The 16,124-nt window shown below is 37.6% G+C and overlaps 1 protein-coding gene across 10 annotated transcripts in view; it reads right to left on the reverse strand.

Moving 5' to 3' along the window:
- Nucleotides 1-354: 354 nt before the first annotated feature.
- Nucleotides 355-16,124, reverse strand: part of ESRRG (estrogen related receptor gamma) — a 501,516-nt gene continuing 485,746 nt past the window's right edge. For all 10 annotated transcript variants that reach the window (XM_060754264.2, XM_060754260.2, XM_060754266.2 and 7 more), the window contains 2 exons: nucleotides 15,455-15,724; nucleotides 355-4,197 (listed from right to left, as the gene is read on the reverse strand). In XM_060754264.2, the coding sequence (XP_060610247.1) occupies nucleotides 3,953-4,197; nucleotides 15,455-15,724 (515 nt within the window). In that variant the 3' untranslated portion in view covers nucleotides 355-3,952. The remainder of the gene's footprint in view (nucleotides 4,198-15,454; nucleotides 15,725-16,124) is intronic.

The following is a 16,124-nucleotide window of genomic DNA, read 5'->3' on the forward strand; positions in this document are numbered from 1 at the left end:
AGATGGTAATAATATTATCTTGAAACAGTTGGGAATGTAAACACTGATGACAGATGCAAAGGTTTTCAGTAAAGTAGCTTGATGTTGCCATGCTTTAAGATCAGCAAAGTGCTTGTCAGAATGAATTCCAGTGGGCAGATATAGTCTTAATGTTTAAAAATAGACAAAATGACTATACCACACTGAAATTCATTTTGACAAGCCTAATATAGCATGTAACCATACAGCTACATTACCTTAAGGGTGTACATCTTTACCACTTTGCTAAAGGTGGTACTTATTGATTTAGTTCCTTGATACAGAAAGGGAGGGAGGAGAGAAAGCAAAGCAAAACAAAAGCCACAACACATTTTTTTAAAAGCAATTAAAAGTGGAAGCTTGTTTAATATTGCTCTACCATCATCCTGAAAGGCATAATAATTTGAGTTACACATCTGAATTGATTGGAGTTACAGAACCATATCTCCTTTTTGCATTTAACAATATATACAATATAAAATAAATACATTTACACAAATGGACATTGGTTGGAGCACACAGTATGATACACATCACAAAAATATACAGTTGATTGCTTTACAGATGTGAAGCCCATCTACAGCTATAGACATGATTTTTTTAAAATTTGTGTTTTTACTACTGGTTATTATGCAACTCCTGGATTATAATAAGCAGCTTAATTCAGTCCCCCCCCCCCCCTTTTGCAAATTTTGCACAATAAGACTGCCATAAAGTGTTTTCCTAGGCAGGTAAACAAGAGACGCTTAAATAATTAAAATACAATTACCAACACCCATTTTCTCTTCCATAAGAAAAATAGCAGTTTTAATTTTTTATATCTTTTTATGTTAGCATTTAAATGTAAAATAGTGGAATAAATACAACAATCTGATTTGATTGAAACAAATGTGCAACTTCCAGGAGTCGCACAATTATATTGCTTTAAATAAGAGAAAACAAGTCAGAAAAAGAACAGCCCAAGGTACAATCCATCAGAAATATCTTCTGCACACTCAACTAGGTGGAAGAGCACAACAAGAAAGGTCTTACTCCATGGCCTTTCACCCCAATGGTTTGTGCAGGAGAAATTCCACATGGATCTCTTTTCTCCAAATGAGATTGGTTGCACTAAAACATACTTGAAAATTTTCCCAACACTTCAGATTAAATAAATTGCTGTTAAAATTATTCTTTCAGCAAGGTTTAAGATGAATGTTATTCTAATGCCTGCACAGTGTAGCTATGTTTCAGTTTACATTTGTACAGTGATGAAATACTTGTTCATTGCAGCTCTGAAAAATTACGGAAAACCTAAGTAAAAAATTGCACCATGTTCCTTTAGCACATTCCATCTTGCTTAAATCTTTGTCTTTCTGTTTATTTTCTGAGTGTGTTGATTGGCTATTGACCCTGAAAACCCAAGTTCTTCAATGTGATACAGCAAAAACAATATTTATATTAGATATTTTTATATACATATATAGTGTAGTTAACACCAGCAACTTAAACCCTGCACAAAGTTTCTGGAAAATAATTATTCTGCACTCTTACATATATAAATAATTTTATAGAATCAGCACCATTTCCTCCCTCCCCCAGGAGTTGTACATTTTTGTCATTTGCTTTTTCAGAAGGGACGTGCCAATTTCAGGCTCCTATCACGCCATTAATTTCAAGTTATTGGCCAAATGAATGAATTGCTAATGATGGTCTATCTAGGATCACACAACAGTCACTTCTCTACTGAGAAAAAACACAATCTACAAGAGAATCCCATATAGTTAATGAGAGATACACAGTATTTCTAGCACAAGGCTGATGGAACATCAACCTGCTGTATTTTGTTTAAAGCACACAAGTAGCAATAATTTTGGAAATGTGTCTGCATTTTTTTTGAAAAAAGGTTTTTGCAACAACACAGAGCAAGTTAATAACAACATCTGAGAGATGATTGGATGAAAGCTATATTTACAGCGTTTAAAAATTAGACTTATCTATAATTTTGAAATATTCAAAGTTTTATTTCTAAGCTATACATAGGTATTCTATAATAAACTGTTACAGAAAGTATCCCTTGTTTTGAAAATATTATGATTTCATGTGTACCTGTCCATAATGAATACTTGGTTGGATTTTCCGTTTCAATTTCTTAATTATTACTAGGAAGAATCTTATTAACCAGAAGGAATAGAATATACTACTGTTAAGTCTCCTGAGGAATTTTACATCCAATATTGTCTCTAATTCTACCCTGTGTCTATAAGCACACGCCACAAGAATCCAAACACCACAAGAAGAACAAGACAACAGTCTTTGAATGCAACATAAAAAATTCCCAAAAGCACAGCAAACATGAAACATTGAAAAGCTGAACTACATTTCTTTTGTTTGTTAGGATTACAATTTTAATTACATTTGTGTACATAGAATAAGGTTGTTCACATAGTACAGGGAGCAGCTACTAACACTGGTACATTGGTATAGCATTTGATGGAGGTTATTGTTTATTGGTTATTTAGCGACTGTAGTTTTCTGGGGCATCTAATTAATTTATACATTAGATTACACCTCTTCACAGTCTAGAAACTGACCAACTTTTACACTGTGACAACACTGGTGAAAAAGCCAACATACTGGCTAGGCTGTTCGTTTAAGAATGGCAACCTCTCCAAAAGAAAATTTTATAAATTAATAAATAATGCGTACAAGTGCTAAGTTCTCAGATTTGGTCAGAGGCTGACTATTTTGATATCTGATTTCACCTTATTGCTAGTTGGAGTGGACTTTATTGCAAAGTCTGCAATTTTGTACATGACAGACCTCATCATTAATTAACAGACAACATCATGTAGCAATTGTACCTCGGCCATACAGAAGCACTTACTAAAACTCCTTTTAAAATTCCTATTTGACATGGCATCTTAATATATTAGACTACTCAGATATATCATAGGTGTAATCTAATTATTTGTTTCTGTGAACATTTAGGTATAAACTGGAGGTCATGCGAAGAAACGGGATGTCTTAGACCAGACTGGCACACAACATAAATTGCATCCGTGATAATATGCACCTTCCCTTCAACTATTGCTTGAGTTAAGATAAATCCCCATGTTAACAAATGGCTGAAAAGTGGTAAAGCTGGTAGAAAAAAATCTTCCGTTAGTACGAAGAACCAAAACTCTTTGTATTTTAAAAAAACCTTCCTTCAGGATTCATTCGTCTGTCCTTAAATGTTTGTCATTGTTCAAGCCAGCACACACAAAAAATCGGTATTTATTTATCTTTCTTCTTTAGTATTGCATGAATGAATAAAGCTCAAACTATTCCCTGAAAACGTTACATCGTGGCTAACCCAAGAAATATCTGGAAGACTTGAAAAAACAATTAAGGAATCAAATGGCTGTAACTGATCTAGATGGAAACGCAATGATAAGAAGCAGCCAATGCATCATCATCGAAGTCGTCTAATTAGAGGCGGCTCTTGTGAAACCTAATACTGCATTCAGTCAGTTCATCTAGTTGTACTGTACTGCTAGTTACAATGGTTCTCTTTCGATTCCTTTTGTCATTGGGGTATTGTGGTTCGTAATAAGTTCACTGGCATCCATATTATGGATTTCAATCCTTTGGCAGGCCTGGCTTCCATCTCTCTTCTATTAGAGACCTCTTTTTAAAAAATACTCAGCAGCAAAAGGAGACAAAAAGAGAGAGAGAAAGAAAAGAGAAAAAAGAACAGCAGTAGAAGAAGAAATGAAGAAGGAAAACTGCATCAAAGAAGACACAGAACAGAAAGAGGTGCTGCTTCTCAGTCTTGCTGCTAAATATCAGTGCAGTCATGTTTGTTTCTTTAATTTATATGCTAAAGTTTCTTTGTCATGGTTTTCCTGTTTTTAGTTTCCCTTTTGTTAAAATCTCAGCACGCACACCTGGAAGGCCCAAGGCGCTTTAGTCAGACCTTGGCCTCCAGCATTTCCAAAAAAAGTTTGTGCATTGGCACTTTGCCTTCCAGTTTGATGTTGTAGAAATGCTGCACCGCCTTCGTGGAGGTTTGCCTCAGGAGGGGCAAAGTCATCAGCATCTTGCCGGCTCGGCGTGGGTCTTCCATATGCTGTCCAGCCTCATAATCCTGCAGGGCCTCATGTAAGACGTCTTGAAGCTTCTGAACTGCCTCAACATCCTCTATGTGCATTGAGTCTGTGAAAGAAAACAAAGAAGAGCAGGTTTCACTTTTTGTGCCAGAAGGCAGGACTATAAGGCAAACATTCCGGACTGAAACTTGCACCTCGGTAGCTAAGGCCACAAAAAAAAGTTTATAGATTTACATGAATCTGCCAGGGTTTTCTGGACTCCCTTATGAGGGAGTTAGATAATTACCCACTTATTACCACACTGACCTTCTGAGAAAAAAAAGGATCTCTGGCATAATAACCACCATGTAATTGATTGCTGTAAAATGTAACCGGCTCCCTGAAATTAATAGAAACTAACACTGACATTAGCAGGAATATTTTCAAAATGCAATAGGTATTTTTTTAGATATGCAGAAACTCAAAGTGCTATGGAGGACTAATGCACAATGGCTAGAAGCATACGGTCCTGGTTTTCTGAAGTTTAAGGTTTGCTGCTGCTTTCAAATTTAAGATTCAGAGGGAGAGACACACAGGCTACTGAAAAGGTTCTTCAAGCAAGGCTGGAGTAGATATCCAGTTAGAATAATGGCCTGTGTTACTGTAAGAAATTTTATTGCAATTATGAATGCACCTGGTCTCATGCTGAGCTATGTGTCTGCTAAGTTTAGTGTGGATTATATAGTCCACATTATTTGTTTCTCATCATTTCTAATAGGTAAGGTCCCAGAAAGAAAATAGACAAGATCCCACATTCCTGCAATGAACCAAAATCTCCACCTATTTTCACAAGAGAACGTTTGCATATGTAAGACTCCAACATGATTCTGGTTTACATATTCCTTCATTGTATATTCTTTCTTTTCTTTTATTTTTTTACAGAAATCCATTGTTTTATCCTTTGGCATTCAACCAAGTGCACAGAGTACTGTGTTCACATTACCTTATTTGTCTAGAATTCGCCTCCCATCTAAACATATGCCACTAGGGCCAATCTAGATAGATCTATGATCCAGTTTTATCAGTTCTGATTTGAGGTTCTTTGTTTTTGGAGTATCCTGTTAACATTAAACATTTTGTTGATTTAAATAAAACATATTTTAGATGTAACTTAACAGTGCACCTACAAATAGACTAAATATTCTAGTCCATGTTATGCCTTGACTGAGGAAAATGTGTATCTGTATATATTAAGTAGGTTGCCCACACATTCCTTTTTTGTATATCTATTCCATTAACCTACTTGAAAAAGCTTCCTGTAGGTTATTCTGAATTTAGGTCAAGAAACCACCACACCAAAGTCATATATGATTATGGAATCTGTAGTGTCAACCAGTAAAGTCTACACATAGGATTACAAAAAATTGGCCAATAGGCACAGACTCATGTACTTAATTGCATGCATTTTACAATGAAGATACCATAAACTGAATGGAAAAGTTGCTTTTCATATTGGAGTCTATGGCATAAGGACTCCTAAATATATATTTTTTTAAAAGCAAGACTGTAAATTGTAGTCTAAGGTTCTAAAAGGTTCCTAAAGTAATTGGATTCCAAGGTGGTATATTTCAGTATCATTATTTTAGATATCTTCATTTGAATAAGAAATTAACTTTGGGCATCACATTTTAAATAAAGAAATATTTGAGAAATGTCTCCTGACAGAAAACTTAGTAACAGTGAAATTAAAAAGGTCAGGAATTCATTAATTACAGAACAAAACATGAAACTGAAAAGAACAAAAAAGACTGCGGCTTTTGCACTGAAATACATTTAATTATGCAAACATTTGCATCATTTAGTAGATTTTTAGTCGCTTTGATGATAGTCTATCCATTATTATACAAAATGGAGTCCAACAGGAATTCTACATTTTTAATAATTCTGACAATGAACACATGCTGTAAAATGCATGTAGTTACAGTATGCATACTCTCTAACAAAGCAATTTTATTACATGTAGATTTCATACAGAAAACTACAGTATAAATATCAAAATAACAATGGATCCCTGTAGGAATTAAACACTGTCTAAACCAGTGGTTCCCAACCTTGACCAGAGACCACTTTGACCAGGGACCGCTCGACTAGGGACCGCTCTCCAACATTAGTACTAAAAGAGTTACGAAGCTGTTTTTGGCCAACTTTAGATTCATTTTGGAGTGCTGATTCAGAAAATTGCATTGGATAGACCACATCAGCTCTAGTTTTTGATACATAACATATGCCACAGTCAGTGACAGGGAAGGAGTGGCAGGCAGCATGAAAGGAGCAGAGGCAAAATAAATTAAATAAAATACATAAATAAAGAGGAAGGAGGCTCATGGACCAGATTTTTGTCCTCTTGGTCCGCTTATGGTCTGTGGCCCACAAGTTAAGAACCCCTGGTCTAAATCACCAGGAAGCAGGCAAAATTGCTGGGCATCAAAATAATCAAAGGAGGCTTTCCCTCTATTTAGTTCTGTAAGAAATATATGATTCTCATCCAAAAAGGAGAAGACTTTGCTGTGATATCATCCTAACTCTGGAACAGCTTTTATTTTTTATTTTCTTTGCAGGATGTGCAGAGAAATATTGTCTCTCCCAAACTCCAATCGAGTCAGTCCAAGTGTGTGTCCTGTGCCACCACTTTGGAGCAGCTATTCTGGCCAGTCAACCCTCTTGCTTCCATCCACTTATATCCACTCAAACTAATTTTCTTTTTTACCTTCTCTTTCCGGTAGAAAAAAATCACTTATTTGATTTGAGCAGAATGAATAAATACAGAAAATGAGGTTATATTTTATTGTATTTCTAAATTTCAACCAACCTATTTTTTCATTGTGCCAGCTCCCCTCGCCTCCCTCCTCTCCTCCTCACTTGCTTTATAACATCCTATAAAAATAGTTCCTTCTCCTCTCTCCCCAAATGCTCAGCTTGAATAAGAATGCACCAAGTAATGTGGAAAAGCCAGAAAATCTGTAATAACATTCAGACACGCAGATCATTACAGCCAGGGGTGTTACAATCAACAAAGAAACAATGAAACAAACAAAAATCACCAATTTCAAAAGTTCAGATAAAATATCAACATGATTTCATTGTCTCTTTGTATAAAACCAAAGGTCTGTATACTTCTCATCTAATTATTTGTAGACTTATGGCAACCCCTTGAATTTCACATGGTTTTCTTGGGCAAGGATTACTCAGAGCTGATCTTTCCAGTTCCTTTCACTGAAATATAGCTTATTGTACCAAGTATTCATTGGCGGTCTTCTATTCAAGTACTACCAAGGGCCAACTTTGCTAAGCTTACAAGATCATAAAGTATCTGGTGTTGTTGTTGTTCATTCGTTCAGTCGTCTCCGACTCTTCATGACCTCATGGACCAGCCCACGCCAGAGCTCCCTGTCGGCCGTTACCACCCCCAGCTCCCTCAAGGTCAGTCCAGTCACTTCAAGGATGCCATCCATCCATCTTGCCCTTGGTCAGCCCCTCTTCCTTTTGCCTTCCACTTTCCCCAGCATAATTGTCTTCTCTAGGCTTTCCTGTCTCCTCATGATGTGGCCAAAGTACTTCAACTTTGTCTCTAGTATCTTTCCCTCCAGTGAGCAGTTGGGCTTTATTTCCTGAAGGATGGACTGGTTGGATCTTCTCGCAGTCCAAGGCACTCTCAAAACTTTCCTCCAACACCACAGCTCAAAAGCATCGATCTTCCTTCGCTCAGCCTTCCCTAAGGTCCAGCTCTCACATCCGTAGGTTGCTACAGGGAATACCATGGCTTTGACTAGGCGGATCTTTGTTGCCAGTCTGATGTCTCTACTCTTTACTATTTTATCGAGATTGGACATTGCTCTCCTCCCAAGAAGTAAGCGTCTTCTGATTTCCTGGCCACAGTCTGCATCTGCAGTAATCTTTGCACCTAGAAATACAAAGTCTGTCACGGCCTCCACGGTTTCTCCCTCTATTTTCCAGTTGTCAATCATTCTTGTTGCCATAATCTTGGTTTTTTTGACGTTTAGCTGCAACCCGGCTTTTGCGCTTTCTTCTTTCACCTTGATTAGAAGGCTCCTCAGCTCCTCCTCGCTTTCGGCCATCAGAGTGGTGTCATCTGCATATCTGAGGTTGTTAATGTTTCTTCCAGCAATTTTCACCCCAGCTTTGCATTCATCCAGCCCCACACACTGCATGATGTGTTCTGCATACAAGTTGAAAAGGTTGGGTGAGAGGATGCAGCCTTGCCGTACGCCTTTCCCAATCTTGAACCATTCTGTTGTTCCGTGGTCAGTTCTTACTGTTGCTACTTGGTCCTTGTACAGATTCCTCAGGAGAGAGACAAGGTGGCTTGGGATGCCCATCCCACTAAGAACTTGCCACAATTTATTATGATCCACACAGTCAAAGGCTTTAGAGTAGTCAATGAAGCAGAAGTAGATGTTTTTCTGAAACTCCCTGCCTTTCTCCATTATCCAGCGGATATTGGCAATTTGGTCTCTCGTTCCTCTACCTTTTCTAAACCCAGCTTGAACATCTGGCAACTCTCGCTCCATGTATTGCTGGAGTCTTCCTTGCAGGATCTTGAGCATTACCTTACTGGCATGAGAAATAAGGGCCACTGTACAGAAGTTTGAGCAGTCTTTCGCATTTCCCTTTTTTGGTATGGGGATATAAGTTGATTTTTTCCAGTCTGATGGCCATTCTTGTGTTTTCCATATTTGCTGGCAAATGGCATGCATCACCTTGACAGCATCATCTTTTAAGATTTTAAACAGTTCAGCTGGGATCCCGTCGTCTCCTGCTGCCTTGTTGTTAGCAATGCTTCTTAAGGCCCATTCAACCTCACTCCTCAGGATGTCTGGTTCTAATTCATTCACCACACCGTCAAAACTATCCTCAATATTATTATCCTTCCTATACAGATCTTCTGTATAGTCTCGCCACCTTCTCTTGATCTCTTCAGCTTCTGTTAGGTCCCTGCCATCTTTGTTTCTTATCATACCAATTTTTGCCTGAAATTTACCTCCAGTGTTTCTAATTTTCTGGAAGAGGTCTCTTGTCCTTCCTATTCTGTTGTCTTCTTCCACTTCCATGCATTGCTTATTTAAAAATAGTTCCTTATCTCTTCTGGCTAACCTCTGGAATTGCGCATTTAACTGGGCATATCTCCCCTTATCCCTGTTTCCTTTGGCTTTCCTCCTTTCTTGGGCTACTTCCAGTGTCTCAGCAGCCACCATTTTGCCTTCTTGGTTTTCTTTTTCTTTGGGACGTACTTTGTTGCCGCCTCCTGAACAATGTCTCGGACTTCTGTCCATAGTTCTTCTGGGACTCTGTTTACTAAATCTAGTCCTTCAAATCTGTTCTTCACTTCCACTGTATATTCGCTAGGAATGTTAGTGAGATCATATCTAACTGGTCTGTGTATTTTCCCTGATCTCTTTAGTTTTATTCTAAATTGGGCAATAAGAAGTTCGTGATCTGAGCTACAGTCAGCCCCAGGTCTTGTTTTCACCGACTGGATGGATGTCCGCCACCTTTGGCTGCAAAGGATGTAGTCAATCTGATTTCGGTGTTGACCGTCTGGTGAGGTCCATGTATAAAGCCGTCTTTTAGGTTGTTGGAAGAGAGTATTCGTTATACACAGCGAGTTTTCCTGGCAAAATTCTATCAGCCTGTGTCCCGCTTCATTTTGTTCTCCCAGACCATGCTTGCCTGTGATCCCTGTTGTCATTTGACTTCCCACCTTGGCATTCCAGTCTCCTGTAATGAAAATAATGTCTCTTTTTGGTGTATTCTCCAGTAGGTCCTGCAGATCCTCATAGAACTGATCTACTTCTGCTTCTTCAGCAGCTGTGGTTGGGGCGTATATTTGGATCACTGTGATGTTGAAAGGCTTTCCTTGCACTGGTACAATTAGGATATTCAGGTCTTTAAAACCAAAGTATACAGCAGGTATTTGTGGTTACATTATGGTTAGTATATATATTGTGGAGACAATGGCTGAACGATTATAGTTGATATCTTTACAATAGTACTGACTGGACTCTATTTTTACTAAAAATATGAGCAAGAATTTCTACACTAACCAAATGAGTGACATTTATGTCAGTTGCTCCTGATACTTCACCTGACCTTCTCCCAATGTGCTGGATTGTCACTATCAGCTCTGTTCTACATATTTTGTGCTTGGCATGTGATTCTGGCCTAGTTTCTTAAACTCCACAACTTCTCCTTAGTGCACCAAAGTCTTGTTCAGATGTTACTCATTAGATCTGTTACAACATGGGAGTAGCAACACCTTATGTCAGCTCCCCTATTGTTACTATCCTCTTGTGGAAAGCAACAAGCTGATGAACAGAAGTTACTGTTTGTTTGAAGGCTCTCCCCACAAGGAAGACTCCAGGAAGATTACAGAAAGTTTAATGAGTATTGACTGTGCAAGGCTCAAGCTGTGATCACACTACATGTACCTACAGTCACATCTGACTATTCAATAGCCCTCTTAGTTGAGGAACCCCAACCTGCTTACTCAGTACTGCCAATAATAATAATAATAATAATAATAATAATAATAATTCTTACCCGCCTCTCTTCATAGCTTGAGGCGAGTTACAACATTGCTAAAACACACAATCATGTAAAAACATTCTCCAAAATACAAATATTAAAACGTATTTCTATGAAATACATCTTAAAATACACGGAATAAAGAATAAACATGAAATGCAAGTTTAAAGTTCATGATTAAAACAGGCTGGGTACGCCTGCTGGAAAATATAGGTTTTTAGATTGTTTTAAAATTCCTACAGCCAAATCTTATAAATGCCTATTTTACAGTGTCTCCAAACTGCCACTTCTTTCCCATGTTGAATTAAAGCATTCCAAGTTTTCCTCCTCTTGGGTTATATTATAAAAGTTTTTTGTGCATTTTTCTATTTCCACCCACTTTTGGGGGCTGTCCTGTGAAAAGTTTTGCAAGTCTTTTTTGCTATATAAAACACTCCTTTTTGTGCAGAAGCATATTTTGTGCAAATTCTGATTCTGTATAAAGTAATTCATTGGGTCGCCATAAGTTGCTGAGTGACTCAAAGGCACATACAGGCATTATACTGTACTTTACTTTTAGCCCTCTGGTTTAAGAGTAAATTTTGCAATGGCTTACCATTTGTTTGATTTATGAATATACTGCCAGTCCCCAAGTTATGAACAAGATAAGTTCTATAGGTTTGTTCTTAAGTTGAATTTCTTTGTAAGTCAGAACAGGTACATTTTTAAAATGTAACTTCAAGGGTTAACAGCCATGTGGTTTTGCAGCTTGTGCTCCTGATCAGAAAATTTCACATCATTCTGTTCCCATGATAATTGGATTTTGAAAAAAATGGTTGATTGTAGAAACAAGGATTAGTGCTAAAACTCCAGTGGAGACCCCTTTTCCACATGATAACTCTTACAGGAGTTATTTCTCTCCCTAGGGATAGATTTCTCTCACTTCTTGTTGTCTCACCCTCGTTATAACTATGAGTCATTTGTAAATCAGATATTTGCAACTTGAGGACTGTTTCTATATAGTTTTCAGAGTAAAATTTGAGGAGAGTGCTGTTGATAATTGTGTGGGAAAGAGTATTTCAGCAAATGCTTGTTATCAGGTTGCATGACAAGGAATACCTGCTGAAATTTCCTCTTCTACGCAAACCATTGATGGTACAGGAGCCTTCTTCACTTTTCACTCTGGTAATCTTGTTTGTGAATATTCTATATCTCCCTACTGAATCTTCTTCTCAAACAACTGTATTTTAGGGCTTGGCTCCCCCTTCCCCTGGCTGCATTTCTATTCTACTCCAATTTAAATCTGCCAGGTCCAGTTGAAAGTAGTCAACTTTTTCCAAGATGTTATCTCCATTGAAATTCCATGACTCTCCTTTTTAAGTGTTTGAGTGACCAGATTTGTAAATGGTTTATTCAATGAGAGAAGGTATTGTAAATCAGCTGTGCCAAATGAATTTGAAATTCACTTGAGCTGATTGTGGTTGCAAAGCTGTTTTAAAAACCCTCTAGCCTAAAAGTACAAACTGCTGTTTCTTGATGGAATAATTAAAAACAAACAAACCTGTGAACCAACATCTTTCCATTTGGCATTTCCCAATCAATACATGGGAGCACTTAGCAAGAGCACAAAAAGGCAGTGAGAACACCTTTTATTACACTGCAAACAGTTCACCTGCCTGTATGCCTGGAATAATTGCTACACACATACTTGGGAAATATTCAAAGGCATTTTTCTGTGTGAGTAAACAACATATTCATTGTTGCCAAATAATTTCTTATATTAACTGACAACTGGTATTTTTTTAATAAAAAATTCAACCCAGGATTTTCACAATATCTGTTAGAGCTCCCTTTATATAAAATCAAAGGACCCAAATTGTAAGTTAAGGTTATATAAACGTGTTTATTATGGTTGTTGCAAACAGAATATTCCAAATAATATTGTGCTTCAATTAGCTGTCCTGCATTCATCAAAAACGTGAGTAAGGATCCCTTTTCATGTATCCAAACAGATGGCATTCAGGGACATGGGCACCAGGATAGGGAATAAGGACACTGCCTTTCCAAATGAGAACAGTGTCACACCAATGAAACTTTCCTTCATTTTCTAACATTGCAGACTGTGAATCCGTTCACATCTATGTTGCTTATCTTTACTGTGTTCATATTCCCTTGGCAATTTCACCTGCCCCCCCCCCTTTTAGTTGCTTAAATGAGATTTCTAAATGCTCAACTAGTGTTTTTAGTTGCCGTAATGTTAGAAATGCAGGGATTGACATAACACTTCATGTATGTATGTCAAAATTCTTATTGGGGAGCAATGTTCCCATTTTTCCATCTTTGTAGATATACTCCAGTAGCATTTATGTAAGTTTATCTCTCTCAGCATCATTTACATCATGGAACTTGATTGTGAGAATAAAAGGGGGGGGGGACTTTTTATGTCTCTGTCATTTCTGTCAAAACAGGCTAGGAGAAAAATAGTGATAAAATAAACAATACAGAGAAAGAAATCACTAATTTTCTACATTTCAGGAAAGTTTGGGGCTGTTTTCTTTGAAGAATCCATAAAACAATTAAATTTGCCTCTCCATTAGCCTATTGGAGTCAATAGCTTAGCTGAACTGAAGAAAACTTGAGAAGAGAGAAACAGCCTCACAGCATCTTGTTGGCCTCCTGAATCTTACACTCCTTTGAAAAGCTTGTATGGACTGCTCAGACAGACTGATGTAAGCTCCCTTTGCCTCTGAGATGACCCAGTTTTGTCTCAGTTCAAAACAGGACGTGACTGTGAAAACCTGGGATCAGGACACAAAAGAGAAGTGGTACACATCTGGACTGTTTTCCTCTCTAATAACAAGCTATACTAGCATTTTAGAGATCCTACTGTCACAGCCCTCCTATCACAAATCTCTGTAGGTTGGTGTAATGATAGTCATGATATCCTACTTATCCTTTATGTTTATACCTGAGTCCTATATGCATGAGTCCTATATACATGGAGAAAGAGGGAGGGAAAGGCAGAAAAATTACTGTTAAATCAGTTCACTGATTTAGAGCACAAAAGAGCATTAATTATTATTGAATCAAGCCAGATGTTTATGCTAAGCTGATAATTTCAATGAATGTCATGCTAAATCTCTGCAGGTCAGACAGAAATACCATCTCTCAATCACCTCCAAATATGCAGAGGTTAACTGCCTTTCAAAATGTTCAAAAACAAGTGTTTGTGTGCAAACTGTGGCTGGTTTCTGTCTTTTGTATTTTGTCAGCAACTACAAAAGATTATGATCGTAATAGAGGCATACTATGATGTTTCAGAGTATATTAAAGAGAGGCAAATTCTTCCTGGCACTAATAATATGAGTAGAACTAGAATTTACATTGTAATACAACCTGTATACTTCTCCATCTATGGGAGGAGATATTTGTTTAGATTGTGTGTATTTTCTTGGTGTTGCTTCTTAATTTTTTAAAAATTTAAACCCCAATTAAAATTCAAACTGCTTGATCCCATTATGAAGACAAATAGGAAAGTACAACTTCATTGTTGAAAACAATTTTCCTCCTATCAGTCTGAAGATCCGTGCATCAATATTGTAGATGAAGTGTTAATTACAAAATCAATTAAAAAATTATTTCTAAAAACAGTCACGCGCCCTGGCTCTCGGGGGGGCAATTTGGGCAGAAGGTCTCATCTCACTAGGACCGTACCGAATCACAAGTCGTCATCCACAAGTAAGCAAAAGCAATCTGGTTTTTCATTTTTCAGCGCGGCTGAGCCCAGCCTGAGATTGATCGTCACATATGGCCCCAGAAAACAAACTGTCAATACCTTGAATGCTGCAGAATTTGAACAAATAGTCGTCCGCCCATTCAAGCCACTCATTGCATCCCATTTAACAGATTTTATTGACAGTTTCCTTCTTGTAATTAAAGGGAAAACTACTGGCCAGCAACCAAGATAAAGTTCAAAGATAGGGTCAAAACAAAAGCAGATGGAGGGGCACGGTGTGACTGTCAATGGTACATAGCATCAGAGCATGTTATTGACACACAGGTATCTGATGATCGGCACGTCATTAAAGAGGGATCTATCATGAACTTTATGCAAATGCTAAAAGGGACTTAAGACCACAATAAAGCATTAGGGAAGCACAAAAGAAAAAACAACAAAGAACCAACGATTTTTTACTTATCAGACAGTGGTTCACTGTTTCAGCACTTTAAGTTCAAATGCAGAGAAGTATCCTCCCTTGATTCCTTAACCCCTCCTGAATAAGTTGTATCTGTCAGTTAAACAGCTACTATAAAAATCAAATTTGTATGATGAAGAAGAGTTCCTGTAGGATTAAACAGTGATTTCCTCCTTTCCCTGATAAAACCTGAGTTCACCTTACTTATTGAGTTCACTGTGTTTAGTAGCTGGATTGAAGTGGATCTTATATTACATTTAGTCATGGGCCGATCTATTCTACTGGGTTTTAGGGAACTGATTAGACTTATCTGGATTATGAAATGGATTTAAGCAGAACAATATTTACGTTTATTGGAAAGCATCTTTACTTTTAATACCTTTCAGAAAAAAATTCTGGCTTCTTTTAAGCAAATTAGAAACAAAGGCACATAATCACAGATCTTCCCTTAATTTCAACTACCTTGTTTCTAGCCATTCAGCATTGCCCTGCAGTGGTATGATTAAGAATTACTTATTCCTACTGTCATGTTTAGAAATTGTCATGCAGAAGGTATTAGAGGAAAAGGGGGAGGGTTGACATGAGCCATCATGCCAATCTGCCAACCTGAATTAGCAAGCGCGATAGCTTTGAGGGTGACAAACTCTTCTTTCTCCAGCTTCATGCTCTTGTATTTTTTTACCAGTTGCAGGATGGCATTGTTGAGGTCAAGAAGGCCTGCTAATTTAGACTGATCTTCATCCATGATATAGTCTTCGGCATAAACAAGCTCATCCTCAAAGGAAAGTGATCGGTATACAACACCCAGAATCAAAATCTCCATCCAAGCGCTCTGCAGAAGGCTCATCTGGTCAGCAAGCGATAAAGTGGAAAATCCTACACCAGGAAAGAAAATACACAGAAATATAATTAAAATGGTCCTGTGCCATGATCATTCTGCATTATAACAGTGCTGTTGTGCTTGTTATTGTTACATAATGGGTAAATCTGTATCCATGGATTCCACTATTTCTGATCTCTCTATCAACATAAAATAATTATAGTACAAATTTCATTGAGTACAAGTGGCTTGCCTTCTGCTTTTGTTATTGCTATTCTTTTCATTTCCAGAGGGTGGGGTCACTAGTAGTGATATGAATCTGAGGCATTTTATCTTAGTGTTTGATAACCCGTATTCTCCAATACTTTCTAAACTTTTATTTCAGGTCGCAATTGGATAACATCTACTATAAAAGGTTCAGTAAGCCTTCCACATTCACTGTGGTTAGTGGCACAA

The sequence above is a fragment of the Anolis sagrei genome, chromosome 1 (assembly GCF_037176765.1).
Source record: "Anolis sagrei isolate rAnoSag1 chromosome 1, rAnoSag1.mat, whole genome shotgun sequence".
Lineage (NCBI taxonomy): Eukaryota > Metazoa > Chordata > Lepidosauria > Squamata > Dactyloidae > Anolis > Anolis sagrei.